The sequence below is a fragment of the Biomphalaria glabrata genome, chromosome 17 (genome assembly GCF_947242115.1).
Source record: "Biomphalaria glabrata chromosome 17, xgBioGlab47.1, whole genome shotgun sequence".
Classification (NCBI taxonomy): domain Eukaryota; kingdom Metazoa; phylum Mollusca; class Gastropoda; family Planorbidae; genus Biomphalaria; species Biomphalaria glabrata.
Window position 1 is genome coordinate 2,548,130 of NC_074727.1, and position 25,180 is coordinate 2,573,309.

The following is a 25,180-nucleotide window of genomic DNA, read 5'->3' on the forward strand; positions in this document are numbered from 1 at the left end:
CTTGTGGTCTATTGGGCAGATAATGTAAAGGTCATCTGATTCTGTGTCCTAAGGTTAACGAGGGTGTCATGTGGCCAGCACAACGACCAACCGCCTTTACTTTTCCCCAACTAATGGCAGGTACCCATTAGAGCTGGGTAAACTGAAAGGAACCAGAAATAAAAATTCCAGTCTTCACCAGGATTCGAACTCGGGACCCTCGGTTCAGAAACCAAGCCTCCCAACATGTGTTATAATGTAGCCTATATTTCTAGTGCCAATATTGTTTTGGAAACCAACTTTCCAATGACATAAAGATATCTATGTTGAAAAGCCGAAATTAATCACTAAAGGCTATTAATAGATATTACTAAGTAAGGTGAATATTTAAACGGTATCTTACCTGACCATGAAGTGTACACTAGCAGTGCTGTGTAGGATAATTATTGATCAAGGTATTTACTCTATATATTTTTATGACTAGAAACGTATATGAATGTTTACTTGTTCATTGATAACCCTAGAAACAGTAGATAGCGAAAGAGACTCTGTACGGACTCTACTACACATAGCTTGAGCGTTCGATTAAAAAACGTTTAGTCAAATGATTACTTTTAGATCTAAAACGATTTTTTTTAAAGCGTTTTAATTTTAAAACGATTTGCTGCTCATTTGTAACTATTGTTAGTTAATAATAATAATAATAATAATAATAACATATAAGAGAAAACAATGTATACGTTAGCACACAAAATATACATTTATTCACCTGTTTTCACTAAACATTATTTCTGATTAAATTTAACGAATCGAATTATAATGACCATTTCGTTCTCAATTTGTTTGTTTGTACCTTTAATGTTGACAATTTAAATCAATATTTTTTTTTTATCTTTAATTCTATTTTTAAGGGTATGAAATATTTGTTTAAAAAAGTCAAACATGAGATGAATCTGGTGTGTGTGTCTCCTGTTCCCAGTTTGTAAACTAAGGAAGCTAATGATGACATCATGAAGGGTCTCTCAGCTCGGGTGATTGAATTCCACTTTGTTTTATCTTCAAAGACAATGTAGTAAAAAGGATTAGCCTTAGAGTGGAAGATAGAGGAAGACTTGCAGTATTTAATGTGACGATTAAGACCCAGCAGTGACCTACTTAATTTGCCAGTGAAGACCCGGCAGTGACCTACATATTTTACCAATGAAGACCCCGCAGTGACCTACATATTTTACCAATGAAGACCCAGCAGTGACCTACATATTTTACCATTGAAGACCCAGCAGTGACCTACATATTTTGCCATTGAAGACCCAGCGGTGACCTATTTTTTTTCAGTGAAGACCCTTACCAGTAGCAGTGACCTACATATTTTACCAGTAGCTGTGACCTACATATTTTACTATTGAAGACCCTACAGTGACCTACATATTTTACCATTGAAGACCCAGCAGTGACCTACATATTTTACCATTGAAGACCCAGCAGTGACCTACATATTTTATCATTGAAGACCCAGCAGTGACCTACATATTTTATCATTCTCTTATTTCGAGTGTTGGCAAAGAACCAGTAAAATTAATGTTGGGTTTATTGTTTTTTGCTCTGATGTTGCAATATCAAGAGCTTAACGCTCGCGACACAGACATGACTTGTGATCCAGATGTTCCTTCAAGACCTCAGCCTGGCCTTAATGTCCACGCCATAGCCATGCCCCAGGGCGATATTCATGTGGCCAGCTGCCCTGAGGGTGAGTACCTTGACTGGTACCGTGCTCACCGTGCGAAGAAGGAACATTCAGAACAAAACAGATGGCCGCACAAGATAGACACTCGTGGTGTCAGAAGTGTCAGGAGCCAGGCTTGGTATGTAACAGCTTCATAATACTTAATCTGTATCTACCTGGTACAAGCAACATCTTTTTTCAGATATATCTTACCTGGAGGGGGGGGGGCTTAGTCAAAAACCATGTCCGTATAATATGGCTTTAGTACACTGAATGACTTCATAACACACATATCTAGCATTTTGTGAACACATTCTCAAGGACGGGTGTCTAATACTATTATTTACAACTAGTCCACCAACCAGCATACGCCGTTTTTATTTTGCAAGGGCGGCCTTAGGCCCCTATGTGACCGCAGTGTGCCTCGCACTTTCAAAGGACCCGCGCTAATTCTAGGTGTAAATGATTAAATTAAACCATTTTCAACTTATAACAAAATATAAGAAAAGTCATGGAAATATCCGGAAATAATTAAAATCTTTTGAAAACTAAAAAACTAAAAAAAAACAAAATTGCAGAAATAAGAGAGTGATCTTTCCTGTACTTCTTCTCGTCCAAACTCTTGAGGGAAGAAGAGAATTATATATATAGAGATGAAATAATCATACAAGTAAACGCTGAATTATAACAGAGATTCAAATAAATAAATATAATACTATCACAAATGAGTTTGAGAGTATCAGATAGCTTGTGAAGTCAAGGGACAAAGTAAAAAGAAAATAGTAAATAGCATGTAAAATTAGATCTAATAGTCAAATGTCATTTTGGAGACTAGTAGTGACAATTTGAATGTCTTCTTTGTATTGCATTTGTCTAACGTGATTTTTCTTCTGCTATATATGCCCAGTGCGTTTTTTACAAAGGTTAGATCTAACTGACTGTCTCGTGTACAATGTTTGTATACGTTATTTCTCACACACCCAGATCTTATGTTATAGATGATTACGTCCTACGCGTCATGCATTTAGTCATGCATATTAACCAATGACAATTAAATTCTGCCAAGTCACTGGTTTTCCTGGCTAGCTCAGGCAACCCATTCCAAGCTCTAATAGCACTAGGGGAGAAGGAGGATTTGTACAAATTTGTCCTAGCATATGGGACGAGGAATGTGCCTTTATCTTTGTGCCTTATTCTCTGATCAAGTTGAAACTTTGGTATGTTATTGTACTTACAAAACAAAAATTATTTTTAAAACACTAGTTCTTTGATTATTGGTAATTATTTATTCAATTAGGTAAAACAAAAAATGGGAAATAAATGGTACTTGTTGAGCGACATAGCTGTATATGTGGAGCTATTTCTTATATTGCGAATTTAATGCGAATTGTACAATTTTTTCTTCAACTTCCCAGATCAAGTGTAAATTTTAGATAATTATTTACAGTTGATGACTATTAATGAATTAATTTAAAAAATTAACAATTAGTTAATCGATTTATGGTAATTAATGACTTTTATATTGAAAAAGGGAGCTTATTATTGCAGCATGTAGATATATAGCAGTGTTTTTTGTGGTTGTTTCCCTTAGATAAGTTTTCCTTTAAAAAAAAAAAAAGATTTTTAAAATATTTTTCTTATTTTCAATTTTCTTGTAGTGTACTTGTGAAGATTTCTAGTTCTGCCTTTATCAGCCCAGAAATATAAATGAAATTTAATCTCAACTTAGAAGTCTTATTTCACATTATAATTCGAAATAGGGCCTAGTGTTGGCTAGTCAAACCGTTTAAGCCGCTCACCTGCAAATTAATTTCTTGTAATGCTAATTCTTTTATATTTGTATTTTAGTACGAAATAGTCAAAGAGCCATGCACCAAGTCAAGAGACGCCAAAATCATGTGCGAGGACGGATTTTACTGGCTCGAAGTTCCCGGAAAGCCGTGCAAATCTGAATGCGTCAGATGTGACATCTGTGGTGTCGGAAGAAATATGTTTAAAAACTTCGAGGCAAGCGAATGTGGCGGCTATAAAAATACCGTCTGCTGTGGATATGAGGATATGGTGGTGAATGATGGGAAGTGTGTTGCCATGACAACATCAACAGCAAGTGAAAAGACATCAATAGCAATGAAAACATCATCCGTCATCGAAATACATAAGGAAAGTTTTCAAGACTATTACATTGGTCCGTCTAAAGTTCACAGGATATCACATTATTGGTTGGTTATCTGTTTAGCTAACTATGTACTGAGTACATAGAATGTTGGACACTTTTAAGCTACATAGAATATTGGAGAACATTTGGTTTACAATACTCGAGCAATGAAATACAGTAGCAATACATAAATTAAAGCAATGTACTATGGAGCTATATATAAGGAGATATAAGGTAACCTTAAGAGAATACTAACAATATAGCATCTCGTTTAAAAAGTGTCTAATAACTATTCAAATAAATCTATCTTTAATGAACTGTGGTTGGTGCTCTATATCAAGCATATTTTGCTGAGAGGTCCTTTGGACCAGAGACAACCAGAACGCATGCTTCGCTCAAGGTGTGATCGCTTTCAAAAACAACGAAGCGTTGTCGTCTGGTTGGCAGGTTGGACTGTATAATTCTGATCATGGGTGCCTACCGAAGTAACATTAATTCAATTGGATACAAAAGAAAGACATCCAATAAGCTCAACACTTGATGCTGTTGTCAGACTTCATGATGTTATTAACAACGCACTTGATTGCTATCCTTATTTTCTACATTACTATTTTTATCTAACAAAACTTAAATTCTGTGCCGATTTTTCTGACATATATTATTTACAATAAAAAAGCATAGTGTGATTTTTATACATATACATTTATACCAATAAATATTCTATTTTTACTTCCAAAGATACGCTTGAAGCATTTAATAACAAATTGCGCCCATGACAATCCATTTCCACCTTTACCTATCTCTTAGTCTGTTGGAATGTTTAGGCACCTACCTGTCTTTGGAATGTTTAGGCACCTACCTGACTTTTGGAATGTTTAGGCACCTACCTGTCTTTGGAATGTTTAGGCACTTACCTGTCTTTGGAATGTTTAGGCACCTACCTGTCTTTGGAATGTTTAGGCACCTACCTGTTTTTTGAATGTTTAGGCACCTACCTGTCTTTTGGAATGTTTAGGCACCTATCTGTTTTTGGAATGTTTAGGCACCTATCTGTTTTTGGAATGTTTAGGCACCTAGATGTCTTTTGGAATGTTTAGGCACCTACCTGTCTTTGGAATGTTTAGGCACCTACCTGTCTTTGGAATGTTTAGGCACCTACCTGTCTTTTGGAATGTTTAGGCACCTACCTGTCTTTGGAATGTTTAGGCACCTACCTGTCTTTGGAATGTTTAGGCACCTACCTGTCTTTGGAATGTTTAGGCACCTACCTGTCTTTTGGAATGTTTAGGCACCTACCTGTCTTTGGAATGTTTAGGCACCTACCTGTCTTTTGGAATGTTTAGGCACCTACCTGTCTTTGGAATGTTTTGGCACCTACCTGTCTTTGGAATGTTTAGGCACCTACCTGTCTTTGGAATGTTTAGGCACCTACCTGTCTTTTTGCCTTGAAAACTCTCTTGTAATGACAGGTTTGTTCATTTGTATGTCTTCCCTTCGCTTTTTCTGTCTGCCATTTCTTCTTGGTAATGTTCCAATGAGGTATTGAGGACCTTGTGATATGGTTATAAAGTTTTAGTTTGCATTTTCTGACAGTGGTCTACAGTTCATCGCGGGACCCAACAGCCATTGTGAATCTGTTTTAAATTTCCTAATTTGTGGTGCAGTATCTGTGGACGGGAGTGTCTCTCCAAAATAGGGCTCCACAGCCACACGAGGAAGTGTGCTCTGAGATGAACCACAGTTGTCCTACGACTGAAGGAGGCCAATGGATGGAATGGATGGTGCAGTATTTGTAGGTGGAACCTAAGCTTTTTCTAGTGTCTGAGCTTCGCAAGTGCTGCTGTGGACTGAGCTATTTCAGCCCGTAGTTTATGTTAGTTTTTTTTCTCGTCTAAAAAGCTCCGATTTATATTTATATCTTCTGACACCAGTTTTTCACTCCCAAAACTGATGTTCGTAATAAAGCCTTCTCCGCTATGTCGTAGGTCAGTGTTGAGGCCTTCTCCGCTATGTCGTAGGTCAGTGTTGAGGCCTTCTCCGCTATGTCGTAGGTCAGTGTTGAGGCCTTCTCCGCTATGTCGTAGGTCAGTGTTGAGGCCTTCTCCGCTATGTCGTAGGTCAGTGTTGAGGCCTTCTCCGCTATGTTAACAAAGACAAAGAGAAAGAGAGGAAAGAGAGGAAAGACAAAGAGAAAGAGAGGAAAGAGAGGAAAGAGAGGAAAGACAAAGAGAAAGAGAGGAAAGAGAGGAAAGACAAAGAGAAAGAGAGGAAAGAGAGGAAAGAGAGGAAAGACAAAGAGAAAGAGAGGAAAGAGAGGAAAGACAAAGAGAAAGAGAAGAAAAACAAATAGAAAGAGAGGAAAGACAAAGAGAGGAAAGACAAAGAGAAAGAGAGACAGAGAAATAGAATGTCTTGAAAAGAAGAACACTCTGGGGGGTCTACGTTTACCTTCTATTCTAAATAGAATCTTATAAAAAAGGACATTCGGCATTGTGTACGCCGTACACCTACACGGGTTCACCACCAGCAGGTTACAATACATGTATGAAGAAACTAGGCACGAAGCTAACAAAAGACAGAGGTGAGTGACGGAAGGTCGTGACCTGACAGCTATTTATTAAACAGCACATATTCACAGTTCGCAACACACGGAATAAACGTGTAATATTTACGAAAGAACACCTTATCCATGCATTAACGTTAAGTATAAAGGTATTTTTTGAACTCTTAACAAAAAAAAAAGGCCACATTGTCATGTATCAAGGATTTTAATCTATGAGTGTACAGTTCGATTCCCCAACTAAGGAACATGTGGGTGGTGTACGCGTGAAGCTGTCTCTCTTAACTAATCACCGTGGTTTTAGGTACATGACCTAGTTTTGCATTGGGCGTGTTTTGTTGTCTAGAATATTGTGTCTGTTTTAATTCTCGATTTGTTCCTGTACTGTTTTTTTAAGCGAGAGGGACCTCTAGCAATTGGTTCTGTTTGCACTGCAGTTTTCACTGTTTCCCCGTTACACGATACGTAAGTACATAGATAGATTACTCAGGTTGATATTTCGGTAAGAGTGTCGTTGATGAAAGTTTTGTGATTTAGCGGCATCGACAGATCTTGGATATTCTTTGTTTCAGGGTGTTAGGCTTGGGGCTACGATGGATGGTGTAGCTTGAAACTCGCCCTTTGAGCCTTGACTGACCCTTGATTAGTTTGAGCCTTGACTGACCCTTGATTAGTTTGAGCCTTGACTGACCCTTGATTTGTTTGAGCCTTGACTGACCCTTGATTAGTTTGAGCCTTGACTGACCCTTGATTAGTTTGAGCCTTGACTGACCCTTGATTTGTTTGAGCCTTGACTGACCCTTGATTAGTTTGAACCTTGACTAACCCTTGATTAGTTTGAACCTTGACTGACCCTTGATTAGTTTGAGCCTTGACTGACCCTTGATTAGTTCGAGCCTTGACTGACCCTTGATTTGTTTGAGCCTTGACTGACCCTTGATTAGTTTGAACCTTGACTGACCCTTGATTAGTTTGAGCCTTGACTGACCCTTGATTAGTTTGAGCCTTGACTGACCCTTGATTAGTTTGAGCCTTGACTGACCCTTGATTTGTTTGAGCCTTGACTGACCCTTGATTAGTTTGAACCTTGACTGACCCTTGATTATTTGAACCTTGACTGACCCTTGATTAGTTTGAGCCTTGACTGACCCTTGATTAGTTTGAACCTTGACTGACCCTTGATTAGTTTGAGCCTTGCAACTCCGAGGCCAAGTATTGGGAGACACCAGGCCGTGTTGCCGGAAACTGAATGTGTGCGTGCATGCGTTCATTTATTCAATTAATATTGCATTAAATTATTATGTCATGTTTTGCGTGTACTCTGATAATTAATTACTTGTATTCAGTACAAGCGGTAAAGCGCTTGGCTTTCGAACCGAGGTCCCTGTTTCGAATCCTGGTGAAGACTGGGATTTTTAATTTCGGGATCTTTGGGCGCCTCTGACTCCACCCAGCTCTAATGGGAACCGGACATTAGTTGGGGAAAAGTAAAGGCGGTTGGTCGTTGCTGACCATCGTTAGCCTTAGGCCACTGAAACTGATGACCTTAACATTATATACTCTATAGATTACAAAGTCTAAAAGGAGAACTTTACTATTTTTTATTCTAGTATTAAATATTGTTTTGTTTTTCAAAAACCGCTTATATACAGTTAAGTTATTATGCAACTTAGTTTGCTGTTTATTTTTAATTGATACATAAGCCAATTGAGGCTAATAAAGTAGCGATAATACATAAAACACTAAACAATAATTTATACATTCAGAAACACAAACTAATAAAATACTCAGAAAAACACATATTTCTTATTCCATATGCTAGGAAAAATGTGTACAAGTGTTCCTTCTTCCCTTGAGCTCTTGATCTATGGGCCGGGTTGTCTAATCAATCAAGAAAACTAATGACTTATCAGGCTACGTCTTTAATTTACAATGAAAGACTAGACACTAGATAGACTCGTAGGATACTCGTAGGACGTAATTATCTTCTGTTAAGAAGGAATGTTCTTAATAAATAAGATAAGATAAGATAAGATAATTTCGTTCACATAATGTGTAGATAACTACGTTTTCTATTGTTTACTGTTGACTGTTCTTAATAATAATAATAATCTTTATTGTCCGTAAGGAAATTTGTCTTTCAATTTGTGCATTACATCAAATAAAATATTGTAACTATAAAAAAATGTACATTCACACTAGACTCACTCATAATTTACATGCCAAAAGTTTATATCAGATTGTTTCTATTTAATGATTTAATCCCCAGGAGAACAAAAGAGTTATTGTGTCTGTTTGTCTTTGCTATCGGTGTCTTGTATTTTTTTTTTGTGATGGTAAAATCACAAAAACCTGACACAAAGGGTAATTTTTAATTTCTAGAATCTTCTTAGCTTTTTTAAGGAAAAAAAGCTGCCCAAAGGATGGATGACGTAGACAAGTGTTTCCCAACATTTTCATTAACGGAACACTTTGCACATTCAGAGTATTTAGCAGAACACCTTTTTTTTTTTTTTGTTTAATTTTTTTTTTCTATTTAATTAAAAAAATTTAATTTTTCGCTTTCAGAAAAGAAAGAAATTAGACGTTGCATCAGAACTTTGAAAGGTCTAAAATATCATGATATCGTATTTTCAATATCTTTTCTAGTTTACGAGATCTAAACGGGACGGACGGACGGACGGACAGACAGACCACACAAAACTAATAGCGCTTATTCCGTTTCGGGAGCCGCTAAAAAATCTTTTTTTTTTCCATGCATTTATTTTATCTTAATTCACGTGAAGACCTAGTAGTTCATTATTCCAGTAGTTGTTTTTTTTTTGTTTGGTCCGGCCTCGCGGAACACTGGAACACTAGGTTTCTGCGGAACCCATTTTGCGAATGACTAAAGTATACTATTTTGGGTAGTTAATGTAAATATAATGCTGAGAACCCCTGTCAAATGGCTCGCACAGAAATATCTACAGTCTTTAGCTAAAAAATATATGGTTAACATTTGATACAATCATTTTTCACCATGACTGAATGGTAGTGAAGTATGCGCTCAGAACTGTCATCTTGATTGCTTTGGGTTCGAACCCTGCCGCTGTTATTCCCCACCTTCCTGCTGGAGGTTTGGCTATGATGTCATATTCTTCAATTCTGAAAGAACACCCGAAACATGTAAATTTAAACAAACAAACAAGGCATGTTTTTTGAAGTATCAGTGGCGTAGCTAGGATGGGGGAAGAATGGGGGAGAATTTAAAAAAATCACCCAGGGCCCTCACTTGAAGTGGGCCCCAAAAAAAGTGTTCGAAATTGTTATTTTTAAAGTAAATTTTAAATATTACACAATATGCAGTGTCACCCAAAGGGGTCATACCTCCGGGCCCCAAAATGATGGCTAATTCCTAGATACGCCACTGGAAGGCATGTATAATGAAGTTGGTGTGAAGAAATAGGGAAAGAGATGTTAACGTAGTCAGTCGTGAATTACATACACACAAGTTAACTCTTTCTCTCCGTAATTATTTACTACATTCTGGTGGAATCAACGTTGTTATCGTCAGTTAGGAGAGAAAGAGTTAATAGAGTTAATGCGACTTTTAACCACTATTCCGACATAGACAAAACGAATTTATTGTGGTTTTCCCGGTGACGTTGTTTTGTCAACACAAGTCTGCCATGTTCTGTCTGTATGTGTGCCCTGTAGGATGGTAATGATTTTAAATCATTGTTTCGACGGACAGTTTAAATGTGGTATAAAAAAAAAATGGCAATGCTCATTCAAGGAATAGCTTACATTCAACATTTGATAACTGACTTAGCCCATTACCGTTTTACCCAGAAACACGTAATCATGACCTAGATATGCCAAATAAGACTCGACAGTGGAAGATGTCAAACCCGTGATTAGGACTATGACCTACATAAATCATGCCCTAGTTCAGGTTAGGCCAACCTTTTACTTCCGCGTGCCCATTTTTTTTTCACTTCTGATTCAGATGCGCCACTTAAAATTGTACCCGTTTTATACATTTAAAGTGTTGGGTCATTTGTACGTATTTGTTTGGTTGTACACAAGTGTGGACACTAAAGGAGGGGATTTAAAAAAAACAAAACAATGTTACTAATTAAGTCTATCTTTGTCAATATTTTTAGTTTGCATTTATAATTTTAATTTATTATTTCTGTAATTTATAATATTACGAGTTTATTTCCCGACCTCGGTTTGTATAAGATCAGTTTCATTGATGAAAATATTTGCTCGCATTATTATCTTACAGCAGGGATGGGCAAATTACGGCCCGCGGGCCGAATGCGGCCCGCCAGAGTGTTTTATGCGGCCCGTGGACACATACAGAAATCCGGCGTGTCCACGGATTAAAAATCAAATAATTTTAAATATCTAGATAAACTAATGATGCTTCTGATTCTTATTACTATCTTTATCTCTACCTATCATTCTAAAACATTTAAAGTAAAAGATGATTATACTTATTGGCAATATTTCGAAACATTTAGTCAAAGGCACAAATCCAGGCCAGTTATTATTCAATGCTATGAAGAACTGTGTTGAAAGTGGTGATTGGGCTTGGAAAAAGACGGCAAGTGAAACAACTGATAGTGCCCGTGCTTTGACTGAGAAAAACAGTTGTTGTTTTTTTTTTTAATAAATCAAAGAACAATCAATCCCAACCATAAACTCTACACGGGAAAGTTTGTTCAAGGATGCATTGAATATCAAACATGTTATTGACCCAATTATCTCAGTGATCAAACGTATCAGAGCTAGGGGTCTTAACCACTGGAAGTTCCAAGAAGTATATGAAGATGTGCAAACTAAACATCCCGTTTTTCGGTACCACATCAGTACCCGTTAGGTTAGCATGGGCAAGGTATTGAGAAGAATATGAGATCTCAAGGAAGAAATTGTTATGTCCCTCGAAGGACATTGACTGTGGCTTTGTTACTAATATTCCTAATGAAGAGTGGAAGACAGACTTCATGTTTTTCATCCGCAATATTCCAATGGGTTGTGCTTGCACATGAAAGCAGCGTATATGCATCTTTTCAAACAAAGCTTTCAAATTTGTCCTGGCAAGCAAGTAAAAAAAGTTTTTTATCATTTTCCTTAGCTAAAAGAGGAATTTAGCTCTAGTTAAATGTTGAAAAGTACAAGACTTAATTGGATTCTTTGATAATGGAATTTGGAAGCAAATTTTAAAACGTCAAGTTGACAAGAACCAGTTTTCAATAGCCTTATCACTATTTAGTGCTGAAGCTGATTAAGATCCAGAGGAAATACTTCCAAGCAAGTTATGACCTAAGAGACAAGTTTCAGTCAATTCTTCCACGGAAGTTTTATGGGTGCCAGAAGCTGTATTTCCACACCTAAAAAAACTTTGCTGCCAAACGTTCACATTATTTGGGTCCACATACATCTGTGGAACAAGCATTCCTTTTTGGTTTGAAAATAAAGAAGTGTAAGAACATGTCGATGCTGACTGTCTGTAATTTGACAGCAGCCACAAGGATAAGAACTAGTTCCACAGTTCCGGAACATTATGCACGAGTGTAAACAGTTAAATACCTCACATTAAGTACAATTATACAACCGAATTGTTGTGATGTACAAAGACGATATCAAGATATATAAACCAATATTCGTAAATTTAATTTCAGAAATCGCTAACTCTTGCTGTAATTCCCAAATCTGTAGTGTAAAAAGTGTAAATGTTTAATACAGTGTACATGTAAATTAACAGACAGCTAGCGTATAAGTTTTAAGTATATATATATATATATATATATATATATATATATATATATATATATATATATATATATATATTAAGATAGGGGTGGGCAACCTTTTTCTTTTTCGAGGTCCACATTAAGTAAATGTGGACCTCGAAAAAGAAAAAGGTTGCCCACCCCTATCTTACAGGCATGATAAGGGCACATTGTCATAGTTCTGTAAAATGTTAACATGGCAACGATCTCCAAAATTAATCATGTCTATGTATATGGTATTGTGGAAAGTTCATAAAATTCCAATTTTAGTACTAAATTTGTTTTCAGGTCAATATGTTTTATGTTTAATGAATATTTAGAATATTTTGTCCGTTAACTGAATATTTTGTTGATAAATGCAAACATACAGGCTTCCTCATCACTGAAATCATTCCAACGAATGTTCAATGTATTTGTAGAATTGAATTAATCTTTAAGATTCTGTTCTTTTAAATGTGGGAATCAACACAAATCTTTATTTTAAAAGAAAGATAAACAGTACATCATTTTGAATCGATGCTATCATTTACAAAGCTAGAAATCAATGTGTCCTTGCTCCTTGCCATGCAGTTTTAGATTCAGGTCATTGAGATGTCTAGTATCATCAAACATGTATGCTTAAGCTAAACATCCATTCATCATAATGTTGTAACCACGCTCCCGCGCTACACTAATGGTGCGCATGGCAAAGTCATAACATATGTCAACCTGCAGCTCCCTTGCGAGGCGTCTGTCTGTAAAATGTTTTACATATTTCGGATGTTCCTTCAGAGTTGAAGATAGTTTACTTCCTAGTCCAAATCTCCCGCAGGACGACGGGGGATGGGAGCGGGCAGGGTTTGAACCCTCGACCGTCGATAAATCCGAACGACAGTCTAGCGCGCAAACCGCACAACCAGGCAGCCATCCTGTCGGGAAGGTCTGCTGAGACAGCGTGTCCAATCAACGGCTGTGCTGAAGAAAACAGTGCTCGACAATATCTCTTTGTGTGTCAAACGGCCACGTCATCGTCGCAACAACAGCCTGGTCAAAGCGGCACCGGAGGAAAACAATGCGGATGGCCTCGTGGGGAACACGCTCCCTGCCGCCTGTGGCTCCCACTGATCGACCTCCACCTGAACTGTCAAACCTCAGCTGCACTGTTTCTTTTCGGGACGAAAAGTGCTAAGACGGGGGCAATGTTATGACTTTGCCATGCGCACCGCCATCCAAGATAGTGCAGAAAGAAGGTGCGCATGGCAAAGTCATAACAATATAGATGACCTCGTTTCCTCGGGCAGCTCATCTTTCTCTAGAAAATCATGTGCGATATTTTTGCACGGGCGGGGTTGTAACAAAGTCCCCACAAACACGTCACCAATCCATGCGCTGTTCCTCAAAGGGACCGTTACATAAATGGCGGGGTCCCGCACAGTTAGCTTGGTACATTGAAGGAAAATGGCAGAAGTCCCCGGTGCATTCCCGGCCTTCGGCCGTGTCTCTAGTCCACGTGTCGGGGGCCGAACGCATCGGTCAACAGCAATGCCTTACATAGTCATTGTCTAGGGTCTCTCCCAAACAGAACTGTGTGTTCACACAGGTTTGTTTTTTTTTTTACTGTTTGGCGTCCAAACAGGTTTTTTTTCAAACTTAGAGCTCGAAGAGCCTTCGGCTCAGCTCTTAGACATCAACAAGGTTCCAATATCTCCTGAGACCTTTTCCACTAGAAAGTGAAAGCATTTCGCAATAAATGGATCTTACAAATCACAACTGTCTCTGAATTCTCATCTGTTTTAGCCTCGTGTTCCTAATTTGATTCAAACATTTCACAACTGGTGTCCATAACATACTGCAAGGTCAAAAGCGTTCAACACACAGAGCGTTTTTTTTTTTGTTTTTTTTCTCGGGGTTAAATGCGTCACTTGTAATACTGCAAGGTCAAAAGTGTTCAACACACAGAGCGTTTTTTTTTTTGTTTTTTTTCTCGGGGTTAAATGCGTCACTTGTAATACTGCAAGGTCAAAAGTGTTCAACACACAGAGCGTTTTTTTTTTGTTTTTTTCTCGGGGTTAAATGCGTCACTTGTAATACTGCAAGGTCAAAAGTGTTCAACACAGAGCGTTTTGTTTTGTTTTTTTTTCTCGGGGTTAAATGTGTCACTTGTAATACTGCAAGGTCAAAAGCGTTCAACACACAGAGCGTTTTGTTTTGTTTTTTTCTCGGGGTTAAATGCGTCACTTGTAATACTGCAATGAGCTACTTTTTGGTTGGCCACCCCCTGCCACACTTCAGACTCTTCATAATGTAGAGCGTACGGAGTTGAACATTCTAGAAACTGGCCTAGGACGCAGACTTTAAACGTTTGAACGTTATTTCTCCAACAGCCAGGCTTGGATCAAGCTGAAATTTCTATAATATATAACTGTATGACTGTATATATATATATAGCCCGTGTTAGACTTATCAGACAAAGGTAGGCCAACTAAGTAGTTTATACATATCTATGACATCGTGTGTAGTTGTATGTCTTAAGTGGTATTGTAAGGTGGAATTAGTTTTAAGGAAGTCAGGACGTACTTCGTGTATGTCAGCGGTTCTCAACCTTTTAAGCTCAGCGACCCCCCTATTTACAATCCCCCACTCTGCCGCGACCCCCTCCCCCCCCCCACACACACACACATACGGCAATAGAAGAATAGACAATACCAATCCATATTTTCAATGGTCTTAGGCGACCCCTGGCAAATGGTCAATCGACCCCCAAGGGGGGGGGGTCGCGACCCACGGGTTGAGAATCCCTGGTGTATGTAAACAAGATAAGAGTGGAGAGAGAGTGTGTGTGTGTGTGTGTGTGCGTGGGGGGGGGGTAAGAGGGAGACTAAATAAGGATTGGGAGCTCATGAAATAGACACTAACAAATATGACAGGTTTAAAAAAATAATAATAATGGTGTGACAGCTGATCTTTGTGTGCCAAACTGCCATAGCGCAGGACTTGCAAACACCAGTCGCCTTGTTTCAACTTCTAAGTAGAACCTTCATTATATTTTTACACTCTGTCTGTCTGTCTGTCTGTCTGGTCAAAGGTTTGTACACGTATTTTTCTCCGACACCCGATCTCGAACCAAGCTGAAATTTCGCACACTTGTTTCGTTTACCTGACCACACAATAATCAACAAAAACAATTAAACAATTCTGTTTGGTATCTCGAACAAAGGAAAGAAATTGTAATTACTATAGACGGTTCCTGGCAAATTTCACAAGTATTACACAACCTCTAATTGAACTGACAAAAAAAAAAAGACAAGCCAAACAAGATCACATGGAGCTCCAGACTACAGGAATGCCTGCAAAGCATTAAAAGTGTCTTCTCAGACGACATAGTGCTCCAGCTTCCAGACATCAGAAACCATTTCTACTTGGTTACAGATGCATCCTCCACAGCAGTGGGAGGCACTTTAATGCAGAAGTGTGACGCAACGCTACGACCAGCAGAAAGCTAATAGAGCGTGAAGCTCTAGCTATCGTGTTCTGTACAACGAAACTATCCCGTTACTTGCTTGGGAAACCATTCATCTTGTTAACAGATCACGCCCCACTAGCTTACATCAATACAAATAAGCTAGCCAACCAGAGGATTACTAGATGGGCTTTAAAACTCAAGACTTCAGCTTTACACTTCAAGCTATTCCGGGTCAAATCAGCAAGATGTGTCTAGGGACAGCTGGACTTATATTGATTCATTAATCAGATATTGAGAAAATTAACAAATACCGTGTATGATAACTTTAAATTTTGTCTTGTCACAATTGAGTTAACATTACGCTTCTGAATTTGTACAAATACTCCTTCTTCCCTAGTGCTATTAGAGCATGGAATGGGTTGCCTGAGCTAGCCAGGAAAACCAGTGACTTGCAGAATTTTCTTTTTTGAAGTAACGTCTCTATTATATAACATAAGAAGATAAGAATTATTTTTTTTTCATTCCAGAGATGTGAAATTTGTACTACAATATTGCAATTGTTTTGTTGTTTGTTGCATTGGTTGTAGTAGTCGATGTCCATTTAGGAACTGGTATGTAGGGAACACAAAGTAAACAATTCCTTTAATTTGGAAGTTGTATTTGATGTAACATAAAGTATTAACTAATTGGCTAGTCTGGACTTTCCAATGTTTCCATTCAAAAGATTATAATTACATAGGAAAAAAAATTAAAAGCGTGTATTTTGTTATATAAGTTGTATAATATAACAGGACATATGCAGAGTTTATGTTCCTGAGATAGTTCATCGGAAATGTTCCTTTCAATAACCTATTATTGAAGATTTATTAGTCGTCATAAACATGATCAGTTCTCTCATAATTGAAAATGCCATTGTATTACATGTCATTGTTTGTTTTTTTTGTCGATGTAAAACATTATTGATGTACACCCAAACTATCGGGTTCATGAAATTTTGATACGATCAAAATTTTTCTCTGCCCTGGCAGGACTGTGGTGACACTGTTACTATGTGTGGTCAACCGTGACACACGGTCAAGTGTTGGGTACCGGGGAGTTGCGGGAAGTGACGAGTGTGTTGTAAACAAGAAGAAAGGAAGTCATCTAGTGGACGTGTTCTGTATATAATGTTAGCCGTGTATATATGTTATGTTGAAATGCTTCACAATTAAAAGGCACTTTACACTAAAAGGCACTTTACACTTAAAGGGACTTGTTTCTTCACAATCGCCTTGATTGATTTCAAACAAGTTTCTTATACAAATAAACGACTTGTCACAATCATATCTTGATAACATTGTATGTGTCTATTTGGGTATAAAAATTTATCTCGTAAAAAAAAATTACTGCATATCTTTCAAAATTGATTTAGTTATTTTATAGACAATACCAATCCATATTTTCAATGGTCTTAGGCGACCCCTGGCAAATGGTCAATCGAACCACTTCCCTATTCTGAACATAGCCATCTATAAATAAATAACCTACCTAATAATTAACAGTGGCGCGGTGGTTAAACGCTTGGCTTCTGAACCTCGTGTCCTGGGTTCGAATATTGTTGAAGACTGGGATTTTGAATTTCGTGATTTTTAGCCCCCCCCCCCCACCCCCACCCCGAAGTCTACCCAGCTCTAATGATTACCATACTTAAGTTGGGGAAAGTAAAGTCAGCTGGTCGAAGTGCTGGTCACATGACAACCTGCTCGTTACCCCTGGCCAAAAAAAACAACAACAGATGTTTTTAGCATTATCAGCCCTATAGATAGCACAGTTTGAAAGGGTAAAATTTACTTTTTTAACTTTTTTTCAAGTAGGAAACGAGTTTTTGCAATTTTTAACATAACTTGATTTTATTGTCTTTTAGATTCCATTTGGAGATGTTGGCATTTTTGTTGATCGTTTTGGTGCTGTACAATCAAGGGATTGACGCCGACGACACAGACGTCCAATGTGATCCAGATATTCCTTCCAGACCTCAGCCTGAAGTCAGTGCCAACGCCATCGCCATGCCCCAGGGCAACGTTCATGTAACTACCTGCCCTGAGGGTGAGTACCTTGACTGGTACAAGTGCTCACCTTGTGAAGGACAGACATTCAGAACTAGAAAAATGGCAACAGAAGATATTCACTCTAAGTGCGTAGAATGTCAGAAGACAGGCGCGGTATGTAACAATTAGAATGAATTATTATTATAGCCTTTATATAGCGCTACTTTCATGCTTATAGAGCATGCTCAGAGCACTTTGGTCCAATCTCATTTGTGGACCAGTGGGGGGGTTTCTAGGAGTTTGTTTTTCGTGCTGCCTTTAGGCGCTCAGTAAACACAACTGTGCCCGAGTCGGGTGTCGAACCTCGAGCCCCCTTCTAGGTAGCCAAGACAAGCGCGCTTAGCCTCTCGACCACGCTTCCCACCGGATTTTATTCACTGCTACAATTAATTTTCATTTCTTGATTTAGATATCTAGGTCTATTACTCAAGGGTGGGAAAAAAAGGTGTTCGGCATCCTTTTGTTATTCTTTGGGGGCCATGAGTGCGGTGTAAGTAAAGTACCCTTTCAGACGTTTTGGTCTATAGGGCAGATTATGTAAAGGTTTCTGTGGCCCATGGTTAACGAGGGTGTCATGTGGCCAGCACAACGACCAACCGCCTTTACTTTTCCCTAACTAATGTCAGTTACCCATTAGAGCTGGGTGGACTCAGAGGCGCCCGAAGATCCCGGAATTAAAAATACCAGTCTTCACCAGGATTCGAACCCCGGTCCCCGGTTCGGAAGCCAAGCGCTTTACCGCTCAGCCACCGCGCCTGCAGTCTACTTAGGCAATAATATTGGGGACTGGTTTAAAACCACATTTGGAGTAAGACAAGGCCGCTTACTCTCTTCAAACTGCACCACACGACACAACGAACTTTAAGAGCCTCACAACTCAGGGCTCCATAGTATCAGTCAGTTTAATTTCAAATACATCACAATTGGCAACAACATTAACACTGTCTTAAAAAAAAACTAGTCTCTTCTCCGCCTGACTTCACACACCGTGCTGGTTCTCGCCTCGTCTTGGTCACACTCGCTCTTATATAGGGTCTCTACTGGCCTCGCACCTTCTTGACCACTCCAGTCGATAACTTTCGCCGTGACTTGCGTGCGTAATATTTACGACACTGGTCCTTGCCGAACTGGCGTGTACTGTCACTGGTCACGGTTGACCGCTCGTCCTGCGATGGACTTTGGCGATTTGGGTACACAGCCTACGACCATCTGTGTCACCACCAGATTTATAACAATATCTTCCTTCGTTGCTCTCGATGGATATCAAGGTGCTGTAAGCAATGAAGGGAAAAGAATTTATAACATACGCCTCGCCGATGACATAGATGGCCTAACAGAGACAGAAGAAGAACTAGCTGACTTGGTGATGCGCATTGACAAGACTTTCGCAGCATATAGTATACAATGACGCATGACGCGTAGGACGTAATCATCTTCTTTTTTGAAGTAACGTCTGTATTTTATAAGATAAGATAAAAGCCGAAAAATCTAAAATTTTGACCAATAGCCAACAGGGCCTTAAAATAGGCATTAGTATTGGTGTCAAAAAGCTGACAAGTGCCAGTAATTTTAAAGACCTCGGAGCTATTGTCTCAGATGTGGGAACCAAACCTGAACTACTGGCCCAAATTGCAGTCCAAAGCAGCACTTGCAAAACTTAAAACAATATGGAAAGACAAAGACATAGCCCTCGACACTAAAATCAGACTGATGCGCTCCCTGGTCATGGCCACATTCTTATATACTTGCTATTCTCGGACTGCAGAACTAGAGAGGAGGATCCTAGCAATGGAATAGAGATGCTACAGAAGGATCCCAGGTATCAGATTCAAAGACCGCATCACAAACGAAGAGATAAGAGACAGGGTTACAGCAGCCATTGGACACTACGATGACCTGCTAACTACTGTCATAAAAAGCAAATTAAAACTGTATGGCCATATTACTAGGTCTTCAGGGCTCGCAAAGACCTTCCTTCAGGGCACAGTACCAGGAAAAAGATAGACAGAGAAAGTGATAGACGACAACATAAAAGAGTGTACTGGGCTGCCGTTGAAAGAGGTTCTATTCAAGGCAAAAGACAGAAAGGAATGGAGAAATGCGGTCAACAGATCTTGTGTGGTGCCCCAACAGTTCAACAGACTTAAGGGGTAGGTGAAAGGGAAGTCGGGAAAGGAGAAAGAAAGGAAACAAAGAATGTAGGTTTTCGCTTTTAGTTGCCCAATAATCTCCCTTTAAAAAAAAACAAAAACAACATTCTTTGTGACATTCAGATTGATTCTAGATTGGAACCCGAACTCCCTTGACTGGTAGCAAAGCGGTTTATATCACTCAGCCACACATCCCACATTATCTTCTGTAATGTTGAATATGTATGCATGGATTCTTTAAGGCGAGATACCGTATTAGATCGCCCGGCTTGAGACAGAGACTTAAAAATTAGATTTCAGTTGGTGTGGAATGAGCCAAGTGCTGTCGTCGGAAGGTCCCGGGTTTGAATCCTGCCGCTCCTTCGCCCCTCCCGTTCTGAACGATGTTTTTAAGATATATAAATCTTCATTCTTGGTGAAACGTGTGAAACATAAACCCAGAATGAGTTTCATAAAATACCTACTAGACTTGTAAAGTTCTTTTATTTATAGTGCAATTATATCAATGTCATAACACTTTTAAACTAATTGCAGTAATGAACTTACGTAGCAGTTTAGTGGATGAAAAAATATATATGTTATGAAAATTATATTCTGTATCGGTTATCGTTCTTATACTTACATGTGCTTGTAACTCGTCCGTGAGAATGTGTTCACGAAATGTGTGTTGTGTAGTCATTCAGTGTAGTAAAGCCATACTATACAGACATGGTTTGACTCTCTTATCTTTATGTTCGTAACAATATATATATATATATATATATATAAGAATAATATAATGTAAATAATATTATGATTTATATTATAGTATAATGTATGTCATAGTATAAGGTATACCATAGTAAAGTTCATATTATACTGTGACATACATTGACAATACACACACAAGGCAGTGCGGCTATTGACCTATAGCTAGGGGTTTGGTTTGTGGACAGCAGGGCGTGTCCGCACGCCGACGGACCATGCCTGCATCACATCTTGGGGCCAAGCCTCCTCCGAGACCCTTGCAGTTTAGCCTGAGGCTTCGCAGCCTCAGTTTCCATCTGCCACCACGAGGGGGTACTACATAGGACTTGCTGTGGAGAGGCTATGTACTGGCAAGAGAGACTTACAAAATTGCTTCCCTTTCACAGATGCTGGCCAGCGGTGGCAACAAGTGAAGCTACCACACTTGACGCTTCACACAGCCATTGGACAGACAGTCTCAGCGCTATACAAATAACTTAATTTACTATTATAATATAAGGTCGTTTTAGGGCAATACAAAGACTAATTTTGAACAGGAAACACGATTCATATTTTGCACCATTAATAAGCCTATTATCCACCAAAGTATTTTAAAATAAATTTAGACTGGATCGACTGGTGACAAATATCTTCCCATGTATACACAAGACCTCGACAAAATTTCAAGTTTCTAGTAAAAAGTTTGTTCACGTTTTTTCTCCCACACCCAATCTCGGATCAAGCTGAAATTTTGCACAATTATTTCTTTTACCTGACAACACAAGAATCAATTTTTAAAAAAAAATTTATTAAATCAGTTTAATTAAATATTGGTCATTAATTATTTTGTTTGATATCTCGAACAAGGGAAAGAAATTGTACATGGTGGTATAAGCTGAATTAGTCCCCTTTATAGGTCTCCACTCTGAATGGAAACAATCAATAACTATGCAATCTTGTCTTGTCATACGTACCTCACTAGCAGAGTGGTAAACCCCCAGATATCCCTTTCTTTCTGCCCCCCCCCCCAAAACCCATTTTCCCAGCTGATGCAGAATAGTGATAGTTAAAGTGAGAAAGCTAAAAGTATGAAATAGCGCTAAACAAAAACAATTGGTAAAAATATTATTAATCGCGCAGATTTTCTATTACTTAATTACATGACTGTTCCAAGCTAATTGATACAATTACACTTCGGGCTTTTTGTTTTTATTGTTTGTTTGTTTTGTTTTTTTGTTTATTTTAAGTTTTTTAATTTTTTGTTTTTCTTGTCTAGATTTGAGTTAACTCTTTCTCTCCTAACTAACGATACCAACGTTGATTCCACCAGATTGTGTTGAACAATTACGGAGAGAAAGAGTTAATATCGATTATATTTTAAATGTAATCTTTCGTTTCGCTTCCAGTATGAGGTCGTCGAAGAACTTTGCACCAAGACAAGGGACGCTACTGTCATGTGTGAGGACAAATTCTACCGAGCTCAGGTTCCCGGAACACCTTGCAAATCAGAATGCGTTAGATGTGACATCTGTGGTTTAGGAGGAAGTATGTATAAAAACTTCGAAGCACGTGAATGTGGCGGCTATAACAATACCGTCTGCTGCGAACAGGAGAATATGGTTGTGAAAGAGGGACAGTGCGTGGCCAAAACAACAACATCAACGAGCACAAGTAAAAGGGCTAGCTTGGCCTCTGGGTCGAAAAGAGTTACAGTATTGTCGAAAAAAGAAGCTAGTCGAACACTTTTAACACCAAACTCTTTTAACGTGCGTACCATCTCGGTATTTATGTTAGTTCCTTATTATTTGATTGCTCTAGCCTGGACTTAACACGTCTGCAACACTTCTGCATGTTTAGATCATTCGGTCGATAGCACTGTGAAGCTAACTTAACGCTGACTCAGCGAACATCAAAACGACGAGACAGATTTCCACACAAAGTATTTTGGTTAATTGGTGGTAATAATACGGAATAAGTTGTTGGCAAGGCAACGCCTCATCTAAACTGATGCAACGTCTAGAAAGCATCATTAAAAAAGCATCAAAAATTACACTCACAACATTACCACATTTAAAGGAACTTTTTGAACAAACGTGCCTAAGAAAAATCGAAAAAATCTTGGAAGACAACGGCCACCCGCTCCATCAGAACTACGCCAGGTCGTCGCGAAGTGGGCGACTGCTGTCAATCAAAACAAGAACGGAGCGGTACAAAAACTCGTTCGTACCTCACTCGGTCAGACTCTATCACCGCCACTCATTGATCAGGGAACATGAAATGCACCAAGATACCTGTGCGTAGTCGCTGAATGAACTGAATGTTGTGCTGTCTTTATATGAGAAACGAGTCCTTGTAATCACAACAAATTTCCGTAAGGATCAATAAAGCAGTCTTAGTCTTAGTCTTAGTAAAATATCTTTGTAACAACATTTATTCATAAAATGTTATGGAACATATATCATTTGTGTTTAATAGTTTTCCTATTTTTTAACCACTAAACGGTAAGAATAATGTTTGATGTTACACTATTTGATCAAGATTTTATCTGTTATAGCTAACTGGTATGCGAATCAGTGAAAATTGTATCTAAGAACAAAAAATATTTATTAATATTGGCCTAATTAAAGTTAAATAACATTTTGTTTTTATGTTTTTGTTTCATCTGTAAAAAAAAAGTAATATTTTGATTAATAAAACGTAGCGCTTTGTTTGATGGAGTTGTGACTCTGGTTTGGTTTAATTTAAATAATTGAATATTTAATTAGAGAAGGCCCTGTTACGTCTGAGGGTTTTTTAACAATGAACTATACACCAGCGCACACTTAAGGGTTTGGAAACAGATATAAGGATGGCCTATAATCACGGAAGGGAGAATTTGCTTTAGTTTCAGATAAATAAAAGATTGCATGAAAAGTTAAACATGAAAAGAAATAATTATAGCGGGTAACATAAGAACATATCAGTGTTTCCCAAACTATAAGAACATATCAGTGTTTCCCAAACTATAAGAACATATTAGTGTTTCCAAAACTATAAGAACATATCAGTGTTTCCCAAACTATAAGAACACATCAGTGTTTCCCAAACTATAAGAACACATCACTGTTTCCCAAACTATAAGAACATATCAGTGTTTCCAAAACTATAAGAACATATCAGTGTTTCTCAAACTATAAGAACATATCAGTGTTTCCCAAACTATAAGAACACATCAGTGTTTCCCAAACTATAAGAACACATCAGTGTTTCCCAAACTAGAAGAACATATCAGTGTTTCCAAAACTAGAAGGACATATCAGTGTTTACCAAACTAGAAGGACATATCAGTGTTTCCCAAACTAGAAGGACATATCAGTGTTTCCCAAACTATAAGAACATATCAGTGTTTCCCAAACTATAAGAACACATCAGTGTTTCCCAAACTAGAAGAACATATCAGTGTTTCCCAAACTAGAAGAACATATCAGTGTTTCCCAAACTAGAAGGACATATCAGTGTTTCCCAAACTAGAAGGACATATCAGTGTTTCCCAAACTATAAGAACATATCAGTGTTTCCCAAACTATAAGAACACATCAGTGTTTCCCAAACTATAAGAACACATCAGTGTTTCCCAAACTAGAAGAACATATCAGTGTTTCCCAAACTAGAAGGACATATCAGTGTTTACCAAACTAGAAGGACATATCAGTGTTTCCCAAACTAGAAGGACATATCAGTGTTTCCCAAACTATAAGAACATATCAGTGTTTCCCAAACTATAAGAACACATCAGTGTTTCCCAAACTATAAGAACATATCAGTGTTTCCCAAACTATAAGAACATATTAGTGTTTCCCAAACTATAAGAACATATCAGTGTTTCAAAAGAGGATACCAAGGAGGACATTTCCTTGTAAAGAGGAGGGAAAGGAGGATAATGAATTCCAAAAAAAGGACAGACAGGAGGACATTGGCTTTCAAAGGAGTACATTGTCTTTAAAGGAAGACAGAAAGGAGGACATTGTCTTTTAAAGGAGGACAGAAAGAAGGACTTTGTCTTTCAACGGAGGACAGAAAAAACACTAAAAAAAACGACGACGTAGCATACGCCGCTATTTTGCAGGGGCGGCCTTAGGCCACTGTAACCTATGCAACCTATGCGACCGCAGTGGGCCCCTCACTTTCATAGGACCTGCGCTAATTCAAGGTGTATAAATTATTAAATTAAACCATTTTATAACTTAAAACAGATTTCTCGGACCCTCCTGTCGATTTACCAGGAATTGCAAAATATAAGAAAAGTCCTTAAAATATATACTCAAAAGTTGTCATTTTGGGGTGTCATTCAATATGGAAAACGCTAATCCTACGTGCGATAAATAAAAACGGCATTATGCGCCTCAAACTAATGAAGAATTACTTGAGGTCAACAATTCTCGTAGATAGATTGAAACATTTGGTAATTCTTGCGTGATCTATGTAGGGAACAGAATTATTATGATATACTGTATGACTTTGCTACGCGCAAAGCTTGTAAAGTAATTCTGTACGTAGTCAAGAATGAATAAAATGCATAGACGAATTTATTTTCTAATT

General features: G+C 38.2%; 2 protein-coding genes across 4 annotated transcripts in view; both read left to right on the forward strand.

Annotated features, from left to right (window-relative positions):
• Nucleotides 1-25,180, forward strand: part of LOC129923703 (uncharacterized) — a 121,123-nt gene that overhangs the window by 91,161 nt on the left and 4,782 nt on the right. The window lies entirely within an intron of this gene.
• On the forward strand, nucleotides 366-23,310 carry LOC106076736 (uncharacterized). 3 transcript variants are annotated; one of them, XM_056016109.1, is made up of 4 exons: nucleotides 366-434; nucleotides 891-1,841; nucleotides 17,543-17,840; nucleotides 22,009-23,310. In XM_056016109.1, exons 3-4 carry the CDS (start codon nucleotides 17,556-17,558, stop codon nucleotides 22,429-22,431), a joined length of 708 nt encoding a protein of 235 aa, XP_055872084.1. In that variant the 5' UTR covers nucleotides 366-434; nucleotides 891-1,841; nucleotides 17,543-17,555; the 3' UTR covers nucleotides 22,432-23,310. The 3 variants fall into 3 exon arrangements, with proteins under 3 accessions (XP_055872084.1, XP_055872085.1, XP_055872083.1); XM_056016110.1 differs by lacking the exons at nucleotides 366-434; nucleotides 891-1,841 and adding an exon at nucleotides 6,321-6,882; XM_056016108.1 differs by lacking the exons at nucleotides 366-434; nucleotides 891-1,841 and adding an exon at nucleotides 6,326-6,438.